The 11,591-nt window shown below is 40.1% G+C and overlaps 1 protein-coding gene across 5 annotated transcripts in view; it reads left to right on the top strand.

Annotated features, from left to right (window-relative positions):
• septin9b (septin 9b) overlaps positions 1 to 3,758 on the top strand; it is a 74,350-nt gene extending 70,592 nt beyond the window's left edge. For 3 of the 5 annotated variants that reach the window (XM_083928222.1, XM_083928221.1, XM_083928220.1), the window contains exons 10-11: positions 535 to 586; positions 1,774 to 3,758. In XM_083928222.1, coding sequence (XP_083784348.1) covers positions 535 to 586; positions 1,774 to 1,990 — 269 coding nt within the window. In that variant the 3' untranslated portion in view covers positions 1,991 to 3,758. The remainder of the gene's footprint in view (positions 1 to 534; positions 587 to 1,773) is intronic. The other 2 variants (XM_083928223.1, XM_083928224.1) reach the window with 1 other exon arrangement.
• Positions 3,759 to 11,591: the final 7,833 nt, after the last annotated feature.

The following is an 11,591-nucleotide window of genomic DNA, read 5'->3' on the forward strand; positions in this document are numbered from 1 at the left end:
CTAATCAGCGCTCACAGACCCAGCAGTTATTCCACTCTGCTCCTTTCAAAGAGAATTTAATTTCCTGCCCATGGATTTCAAAGCTTTACATAAATAGCACCCTCCTTTTTTTTTTTCATTTACACTCTTGACATAATCTATAATTCAAACATGTGTTAGCCTGACTTGAGGCACCAGCAGCTTGTCACAGGGAGTTTGTTAAAACGTCTCACTTAAAGTTCTCCAATATAGAGGAGAGCTGAAATGTATTAAATTACTCCAGAGTGGAGGAGTGTGTTATCTTGGCTTAAGAAAATTGCTGGAGATGTCATGTTAGTGGATGCCCTTCGGTTGACTTGTGTGCAACACTGCCATTTTGTGGTGCTTTGAGGAATAGCAGGTGAGCTGGAATAGAAGGGATCACATTTAGAAATCTTATTCCATGTGTTGGGAATCTTTCCCTGTGTATCTAATGCCCCAATGCATCTGCTGCATAAAAACTTTTACAGTCAAGAGTATTTATGTACTAATGTTTCCTCTTTACTCTCTCTGCAGTTGAGAATATTGCACACTGTGAGTTTGCTTACCTGCGGGACCTCCTCATCAGGTGAGCTTCCATCATCACTCTAGAGTCTAATGAGTATATTTTATGATTTATGTATATATATTGGAACTGATATAAAAGACCTGTTATGAAACGTGCCTCCTGCTAGATTAGAACTCACTGTGTTTGTTGAAATGAATTGGAAACAGCACTGAGACACTATGAAGCTTCACTTACCTACTGAAATCAATATTAATGAATTTCTTCTAGATGGGGCCCAGTGCTTTCCTCGACAGTGTTACAACAGGCATTGCTGGTTCTCTATTAAGTCTTATCTGCTTGACTTTAGACTAAAACAGTGGTTCCCAAACATGTTTACACATGCAACATTTTCAGCTAAAAAATGACCATGAATATTTTATCGTTAACAAACTATAAAAACAGGAGAGTTGTGGTGGGGGTGTCTGCGTAGAGCAGGCATCTCCAATCCTGGTCCTAGCGGGCTGCTGCCCTGCATGTTTAAGGTTTTTCCGTGCTGAAACACACCTGACTCTGATGACAAACCTATGATAAGCTTCAACTGCTTGATAACGAGCAGCTGAAGCTTTATAACGCAAAGAACATTAGATTCAGGTTTGTTGGTGCAGGGAGAAATCTAAAACATGCAGGGCAGCAGCCCGCTAGGAGCAGGATTGAAGATGCCTGGGGTAAGGAGTGCGGGAGGCAGGACACACAGGGTCATCTAGTCGGTATGTAATTTGGTCACGGCCAACCAAGTCTTTGCTGTTCCTTGAATTTGTCGGAAGAATTCAGCGCCGGCCCGTAGAGAAGTTTCCAAATCTTGATAGAAACAACATCAACCGTCGTTCACTGCGAATTCTCTGCACAGTTAAATTCTCCATTGACATATCAACTAAATCTGAGATTACACAGACTTTGTACTAGGGAGCTGGAACTGATTCGGACATTTGCATTCTCATCTACAGCTCCTCCGAGTAACGTCGAGATAAAATTCAGGGTTGTGGTGCATGTGTGAACGGGGCTATTAATGACTGTTACAGCGTGGGACAGCTAGTCTCCCCCTACTCACGAAAAAGCTAGTTAGCCATGTGTAGGTAAAATGTACATTATTAAGATACAAATCTACTGCTCGGCTAAAATATCATTTGCTTCAATGATCAATGTAATTTTGCTTTTATGATATATAGGCAATTCTTACTGCAGTTGTAATACTGTCTTTTGTCTTTCAGAACACACATGCAGAACATCAAGGACATCACAGGCAGCATCCACTATGAGACATATCGTGTCCGTCGGTTAAATGAATCCAACGCCCATTTCAGCTCAAACCCATCTGACCATACTGCTGCTCAGCCAAAGGCCAACGGTCAACCCGAGGTGCAGCTCAGCACCCTGCAAGCCAATGGAGTAGCTGCTCAGCATGATGTCCTTTCCCACGAGATGTAGAGGGGACACAGCCAGGCACAAAACATACATTCACACACGTATTCTGTTTACATGAACAAGCCGACATGCACGTAAACAAGCAAGGTTTTTTTGCCAAAAATCTACCTAACCACAGGAAGTTCCAAGACATGAATCCCAACATTTTGCATGAGTTTCCTTAATCTTTTTCAATGATTAAAATTTTAGGAAAAATCACGTCTTCCCTGCAGATCCACATGCTGTACAGTAATCTTGTTTCCTACCCTTAGCTGCCTGACTGCACAATGCGATCTACATTCAACATTGTTTATTTTGAAAGTTGTCAGGTAACAGGTGAACATAAGTAAATCTCTACATGTCTCATTACTGAGCTTTGGACGCTGGGTTTATTTTTTGGCCACTCGCTGACTCTCTGGACTGCAGCTGCATGCGGTATCCATGGAAGTAAGATATAAGTAGGTCATCAGTGGAAACAACGTACAAGATTTTGATCAAATATTTCGTAGCATGGTAGTAAAAGAGTGTCCATAAGAGAGGAAAAAAGGCTTTTGTTAAGCAGAATACTTTTGCAGGAGGTTGGCTTGAGAGGAGTTTTACCTTTGCAGGGCTGTCCAGATGAGGACAAATGGCATGAATCAAAATGAAATACAGCTTATCAGATGATATTCGCTCTAAACTAGTAACTGTGCCACTGCCTGGTCTGCTTTGTGTTGTGGTGTATAGTTCTGTATAGATACTAGGGTTAAGTAGAGATATTTAGATTAGGTTTATAGTATGGAGGAAGTAAAGATATTGTTGACACCTCCACACTAGAAAATTTTAAAAAAGCAGTGTGGAGCAGCTTCTGGAAAAATTAGTCCCATTGTAATTTTTCCTTTGTGTTATGGTGTTTTAAAAACCTGTGTTTGCCAGACCATCCTGTCTCTTTCTATATAATGTTGTGTAATAGTCATACCTTGTATTTTACATTGCTCATTTACTATTGTAATTTTATTGCTGTTAATGTTCTAATATTATTGTATGCAATGGGAGTTATGGAGGAATCTGTGCAACTGTTGTCCCATGCAGTCGTTTTGTCCATTTTTTTTCTGTAAACCAAATAAAAATCTTTTTTTCTGTTCTAAAGAGAAGCACACAGTATATAGAGTTGATTTATGAATAAGTATTTATGTGCATGTTAAGTGTAATCAGTTTAATTCAGCTGTTGGCTTCCAGAGGTTGTAGGTTTCTAACAGTGATTATCTTTTAGCTTTAGAAAGTGTGTTCTGTGGCCTGCATTCATACAGTATGTTGAACCCTGTTGGCTAGGCTTCATTATAGCACCAATGTGGGAAAGTTTTCTATATTTGTACATTTATTAACAATTGCAATCTGCCAAAAGATTAAGGTCAGAACAGTAAGATTTACATTGCAACATTAAAGCATTTTGTCAGGTGTTTCGCTGAGGAAGAATTTGTGCCAAAAAACTTTATAACACACATAACTACAAAATAACACCCATAAAATCATACACACAATTTTGTTAATATTTGTGAAAAATGTGTGCATTGATGGAAATGGAAAGGATATTTTATAGAGGCTACATCTGCATTTAAAACAGTTTTTCCTAACAAGGCCAAGAGTGTATTTTCTGCCTCTTTAAGTCACAACAAAAATATGATCCATACAGAAGAGATATCACATTCAAACACCAAGAGAACCGTTATTGCATTACAATTTGTTTACTGTTGTATAGTTCATGTGTAATTTGTTATGGTATCATAGATTAAGGTTTTATCTTTGATATGCTATCTCAAAGAATAAAGATTGATATTTTTATTGGTAAAAGTTGATTGTCTTCATTATCAAAGAAGTAGACGTTTGATTCAATGAAGAGGGTCGACTTAGAGCTGATGCTTCTCTGTGATGATGATTCCAAAAGGAATAATTGAAGCAATAGTCATTATGTCAAACCCATGAAAACATAAATATTGATCAGTTTAAAATCACAATTAACTAGTTCAGAACTTTTTCAGTGGATCCTGCTAATTTAATATTTTAGATGTTCCCTCAGATCAGATTGATGGAGCTAAATATTTTTCATCAATATTAACTAAATTTAAACAACTCTATGCACTTGAGGAAAGTTTACATATTTTAATTGGGGAATAAGCCACTAAACAATGCTTACTTTCGGGAATTTAGATAATCGGAAAGAGGTATGGCTCCTTTTTTATAACATTTGTTTGTATTTGTGTTATCAGGTTAAAGAAAATGACTATGGCCAACAGTGTCAACAATATGCTCTGCTGTGAACAGGAGACAATTTTTTTTATGGATATAAAGGAAGAGATGCTCCCTTTTCTCACCACAGCTCATAATACTGTAGTTTTGCATATATATACCATATATACCGTATATATATACAGTGAAGATCACAACTAGATTGATTAGATCCAAACCCCATAGAGAATCTCTGGAAAATCCTTGGCAACAAAGTAATGGCTCAGAAACCCACCACAGTTACCGAACTGTGGAAGAGACTGCAAGAAGAATGGACCAAGATCAAACCAGAGCAGTGTGAGAAACTAGTGATGTCCTGTGGGCGCAGATGTGCAGAAGTCATTCAAAGCATGGGCCTCTACGCTTCCTATTCATTTTTTAATCATATAGCCCTGAGAAAATATAGTTGAAATCTTTTCTTCTGACACAGTGGTTACTGTTCTCTAATTTTGCTCACTGCTTTTTTTAACAATAAAGGTTTTTGTTGAACTGCCTTGGTTGTTTTGAAAAAAAACATGCTAGTACAGCAGTGGTATAGCCACAGTAGATATTCTAATGAATTCTGAACAATAAAAAAATAACAATTTTTCAGAATAAATCAAGTATTTATAATGTGTTCTCTAATTTTGATCTCCAGTGTATATATACCTAAACATGCAGCACAAGACTACAAAATACAACCACAACTGAGAGGAAATATAAATATATGCAGCTTAATGGTATCACACCAAACTCATACAGCACTGGTTTAATAGGGCTTCTCATTTACACCTCCTGTCACACTTTCTCAACTACCCTGCTGTTCGTAATGTGTTGATAGTGTTGTTTGTCGAAGGTCATTGTCACCCATTGGGGCTCCTGCTGTGACTTTCCTCTCTGTGCTGGTTTGAAACTCCTCTGTGCTGAGGATGACACAGCCACGGTGACAAATGACAAATGTGAAGGTGAGAAACAATGAAAGTTCCAGAAAAATCTGTATATGTTGAACACTCACCTAACGTTGACACTTCTATGTAAACTGTTTCCCAGGCAGCCAGCCTGAAGCATGAAGGTGAGTGATAATGACAACTGTGACACTGCTGTGACTGGACCACTGGCTGGCACAGGAACTTAACCAATTTGGTGGTGCATATGAAGTGACATCTGTACTTTCTCACGGGTACAGCATATTTCCATTTTGTTCAATGACTTCTTTCAATGGAAATTCATGTAATGCTGTAGTAAAATGTGCCACAAAGGATAAAGCTTAAGTAATTCAATAGGATATTACTAACTGTGAGTGTTACCAGTTACTATGGGGGGGGGGGGGGCGGAAGCTTTTCCAAAATGTATTTCCTCAGAAAAGACAAACAGAAATGTTTTGATTAAACATGCAAATACGTTTTTTGACTCATGGGTAATGCCATCTAAATTTTGACAATCACTAACAATATTCCTGGTGGTGCAACAGCAATAACGGACTTGACTAGCTCTCATTAGGTTTATAAATGTAAAAGATAACTTGACAACTCAATCTGACTCACTGGAAGAGACTGTTGATTTAGCCAATACACTTCAGTACATGGCCTTCATACACACAGCTAAAATGAATGCAGTTTTAACCTTTTGAACTGCATTTGAAACATCAGTATCTCCCTGCGCAACTCTTACAATGGGAGTTTATATCAATAAATATCGGATATCATATGATGATCTCGAGAAATGTATGCAAATTTCACATAATAGTCTATATTTAGCCACCAACACTGCCCAATAGCCTACTGTATGTAGGTGGCTAGCTAGCAGCTAAATATGGAAGCTAGCTAGGTATATATGGTCCTATATATATATATTGATATAAACTCCCATTGTAAGAGAAGCGCAGGGAGATCCGGATGCTAAAAACTGTTTAGCCACTGTGGAGATATCAATGTCTAAAACTTGTAAACTGTAAGGAGGGTGCTTTTAACATATTTACACAGGGAAACAATGAACATTTTACCAAGGGAAAAACATTGCTGAAAACATCAAACCTCATGAAATGTTCCTGTAATGTGTCATATGAAGAGGCTATTGTTCTGGGAAACAGGGGACCCTGGGAAGCTCCCACAGATATGTTAATGTTTGGAAAAAAACATTATTTTCAGTTTGATTTAACTTAGTTAACAGTAAGAATGGCTAGGCCTGCTGTGTGTCAACTCAGTTGTCCACTTCTTTGCATTCAGCGTGGATGAGTGATAAATTATTGCACATTAAAAGTCCAACTCCAAGTGATGCTAATTCACACCAACACTAAACTCATTAAGCATCTTGTGTCTGTAACGTTTAACCCAACAGTGAAGTGACTTAATTATGCCAACACTTAGGAGCTACTTTTAAAAGACCAGGGAGTGTACATGGGAGAACTAAAATAACTCACCAATCACCTCAGCACTCAAATGACAAGATAAGCCAAAGTGTGAAAGAGAGCGTGAGAATACTGACACTGAACCAACACATTTAACTTCAGATCGAGCAGCAACACAGCCTGTTTTAACACCCTCAAATGGCTGGTTCCTTATAAATTTTCCAATGAGGGCTGGAGCAGGAAACAGAAGGCTGGCCTTCTGTGCTGCACCTACAACAGAAGATTTAAAAAAAAAAAAGCTCTCACAAAAATGTTCTTCTGGAGGAATGGAGGAGACTTTGAGGAGTAGCCTATTGTAGTTTTGGAACAAGATTTTACATTTAGTTTTATAAAAAAACAAAGTTGTAGTCTGTAGTGATTTGGTTACCCTCTTGATGTGTTTACTTAAGAATACAAGTGTACATGTTGATCTTCAAATTGATTTTATTTTAAAAGAGAAAAGATTTAAAGAGCAAAACAGCAAAGGATGGAGGGCTCTGAAAGAACAGGCTTGCATGCAATTATACCTTGCCACTAGAAACAAGGTATTTTAATTCTTATGGAGTACAACTTTAAATAGGGCGTTTTACCCTGGTTTATCCTATATTCTGCACTCCTGAAACCTGGTGTCAGGACTTCAGTCAGTTCAGTCATCCATCCATACATTCAGCCCATCCATTCAGCCCATCTGGGAAGTACAACGTATCGCAGCATGCATTGGATCGTAGCTCAGAATTACTTCTATTCTAATCATGTGAACAACTGAAGTTAATGGGATGGCTGGGTCTTAGAGCTTGCATTGGCCTGCGAGTTTTGACTCATCAAAGCCTTTATTTCTAACTACTGTAGATAGAAGTGACAAGAACAGAAGAAACCTCCCGCCGGAGGCTTTAAACATGTTTTGCAGTGTTCTCCAGTACTGGTAGATGAAACCACGTGCAACATGTAGCAGCACACTGGGAGGTCTGAATTAATTAGCCACTCAACAACATTCAGCTGCATGGCATGGTTTTAACTTATATCAGCTCAAGCAAGACAGATCTGACAAGCTTTTAAATCTGACAATATGGTGAAATGTGTGTCATTACATTCTCTCAGACGGTGAGCGTTCTGTCTGCAGGTGGCTGGCCGGGCTTGGGGCTCTGTGATGATATGTCTGCTAGATTGACAGCATTGGCAAAGCAGCTTGAGACTGGCAAGGTATGAGGGTGTGTTTGTTTTTTTCCAATGGAGCTTGATAATAATTCACAAAGGTTATAGCTCTTTCAAAAGTATGACAAAAAGGTGTAACTGGCTCAGCTGTAACTCTGTACTGATTAATTCTCAGGAAGGAAAGGGTTGCTCCCCTCTTCCCTCCACTACAGAGCTGCATCAGAAATATAGAAATTCATGCCAAATGTAGCAGCAGGTACATTATGTCTCAGCTGGATCATATCACCTAATACAAGAATATATAATTGCACTACCCACCACCAAATTGCTCCACGGCAGTATGTTACCAATGTTTACTTGCAAGAAAACAATGATTCACCTTGCATTTGTTGGAGTACAGCTGGTACACAATTCTGCCTTTGTAATCTAACAGTGTCTTAGTCCAAAACATCTGTTTATCAGATAAAAAATATTTATGCAACAGTACTATCCATTTTTACATAAATTTACTACCAAATGCAAAAAACAAAGATCAGAGCCTGGTTTTAAGAAAGGAATGCGAGAGATGGAAGAAATAGAACCCAGCAGTGTTAAAAAACACAGATTTCCTTGGTCCTTCACTGGCTCCGCCGTTACCAGGCAGTTTTTCCAGCCAGACAGCCAATGAGCCACCAGGCCAGCCAGACAACCAGATAGACTTCCAGTCAGACAGTTCCCCATCTGGCTGGTAAGCCTATGGCTGAGCGAGCCAAGGCCTATCTGTACTGGTGTGGCACCAGTAGCTAGTTGTCTTGTCTTGCTTATCTCAGTCCCAAACACACATACACACACACACCCTTTTCGTCTCCTTCAGAGACAACAGGAGAGAACACTGAATATCTGCCTTTTGCTGAGTCCTCAGCTGCAAGAACAATCCAAAACAAAAGATCACTACACGTTGCCCAGCTCACACACATTCCCTGCCTCGCTACACAGCGCCTCAGAAGTAATCGACGCAAGGTAATTTGGTAATTTGGTAATTAATTGCGGTTCATTAGTGGCTTTGCATTTATTAAAACTGTGCATGCTGACGATTGTGTTTTGTCTTCCCTCTGGGATAATCAGCATCATTTAAAATCCTCGACTTATTTACTCGAATACAAATATGTGTACACACAGACACACACAGACCACTAGAATTCTCTAATCCTCTTCCCGATTTACCCTTGAGCCCTGCCAGCTCACTCCTGGACACGAAGCATGGAGCCCCTGTTTGTTGTTGATGTATGCTAATGTGCAACATCCATCTGTTCGTTTGCTTAATTTGGATTTCGCTTGTTTCTAGCCATGTTCCCGCCCTTCATACTTCACCGTTTCCTCCCTTTACCCCAATCCACACCTCCTGCATCTCCTATTCCTCCTCCTCCACCACCTTTCCATCTCCTTCGTGCCGCTCCAACATCAGGAGCAGCTCGTCTGCCCGGATTGCAGCCGGCTTCCACACTGCCAGGGTGAGGGGGAGGAGGATCCACTGCCCCTACATGTCCGTATGCAAATTGGCCTTGTTTTGATTAAAACACAGCTACATATTTCATTAAAGTCACCAGTGAAGGTGGGAGAAGTGAAGGCATACCTCTCTGGGGAGGCGAAGGTTGTTTAGCTGGAGTGAATATTGTAGGACCTGCTTTTTTGTGCTGCTGAGGGGAACAAATAGCGAAGACAAAAGGGCTGCCCAGGGACTGCTTTGGGGTTTAATGGCGCTGACTGACTGGCATATCAGTTAAAGCTCACACTGATGCAGAGTGTGAGTGAATGTGTATTGCATGACAACGGGAGCATTTGACAATGAAATATAGACCCCCATTAGCCTTCAAGGTGCTTTGGCATGCCAAGAAAGTTGCCACTGCCAGGCCGCTGAGAAAAAAAACAGCAAGCACTGTTTCTGAGTATGAAATGAGAAATAGTTTCTTGTGTTGTCTTTTACTCAATGACAGATAAGCTGCTCCCTTGTGGGCTGGGTAAAGGAAAAAAACAAACATTTTCCCCTCTTCAGTGGAATAAGTTGTTTCTCTTGTTTGTGTTGTGGCTCTTCAGTGTAGAGGGCTGGCGGAGCAATGGTACATCAGTTACACTTGTTTGTTTGTTTTCGTATGAATTTGTGAATGGTAAAAAGACTGTCTTTTTCCCCACCTTGTCTTCTTTTTTCATTTACTGGTTGAGGGTGGCAGTCGCCGCACCAGAGGTGATTGCCGTGATATGAGGTTGAGGGGTGGGAATGGGAAGGATGGGGGAGGATCTCTTGGCATCGAGCCAACGTCAGTGGAAATCAAAGACGTCGGGAGGGATGGGTGGACAGAGCGGTGGTTGCTCTGCATAATCAATCAGAAACAATAGGGGAAGAGAGCGAGTGGTTCTGTGTTTCTTGACAGGGCTGATTTTATTCATGCAGGGATGGAAGAGAGGGGGGGAAAGGCATTAAAAAGGATTGGGTAGAGAGATGTGGGCAGGTGCAGGGAGTACTGTAATGGGTGGCCCCTGCTCCAAAGCCAAGGACATATACCCAAGAGGAACTGATTGAATGCCATGCCAATAAAAGAAGGCAGTTTCATGCACCATTGACCGAGTTGGCATCCTCGCAGTCATACTGCGATGAAACCCCCTTCGAGGTCATGATAATGGGAAACACATTTTGTTCCTCTGTGGATTGTACTGCTCTGAGTAAGAATTAAACTGCACCCTCAAACCTGATCTCCCCCCCCTGTTTCTCTTATGGTTTGTGGCATGTATCTGATGTATTCATTGTATGTCAAAACACAGGGGGAAATCAGATTGAGTGTTTGGACAGATATGAAAAGATCAAATTCTGAGTCACAATAGGTGGGGGAAATAATCTGATTTAAGCCTGCAGTGCACATACAGCCAGAGAGTTTGTCCTTTCATTTTCTCTGTAGGTAGAGCAGAATCTCCCGGAGTGGGTTAATAGAATGTTTGTCTTGTATCTTCTCAGCCATGAACCTTTCTCTGTCACAATTACATTCAGTCTGGAAGGTTGTGTGTCTCTCAGACAAATACGGTATATTAGCTCAAGCAAAGCAGACAAATGTTTATTTTGAACTCTTTGTTCATTCATACAATATACCTCTAAAGTTGTCCTGAAATCAGCAAAAAAGTGCAGAGCTAGCTATGTTTATATCATGAGTTTCCGGGAAAAAATAGCGACACACCTAAATATAAGTTTTGTCAGTTGCACTGGCAACACAGTGTCCATTCTCAAATCTATAGCCCATCTCCCCATATGCACTACCCGAAGGTTTCACATATACATCAAATGTATAGGTAAAAATATATAGCATTGTCCCCAAATAAGACGACCCTGATTATAAGACGACCCTCCTTTTTTAAGAATAATTTTCGGAAAACGACTTTGTGAAGACAAAATCTTCTTCTAAGTATTTTCTCGCAATCCAATGTCCAATTTCAAACTAACCGTTCCAATGACCAACCCAAAATGAGTTTTTCTTCTTAAACCAGAAATAGTCCTCTTCAGTAACCCATTTAACAAACAAAATGATCAGTCAGTTTCAAAATAACCGTTGGTCAACAAAAACAAAACCAAGTGACACCATCTTTGGCAGCTGTTTGAATCTTCTGCGTTGATCACCATTTGATTGTACCATTGGTACAATCATTGTGTGTCTCTCCATGTTTCAGGCCCCTGTCACGATAACCTAGTTGCCTGTGTAAACAGTATCGCTGTAAACTGCGTTTTTGATTGAAGACCAGTCATGAAAGGGACTTGTTTTAGAGATTTTTGGCACCATCTGCTGTTGTAACTGTAAACATATAATGCTCACAATGTGACTA

The sequence above is a fragment of the Echiichthys vipera genome (assembly GCF_963691815.1).
Source record: "Echiichthys vipera genome assembly, chromosome: 2".
Lineage (NCBI taxonomy): Eukaryota > Metazoa > Chordata > Actinopteri > Perciformes > Trachinidae > Echiichthys > Echiichthys vipera.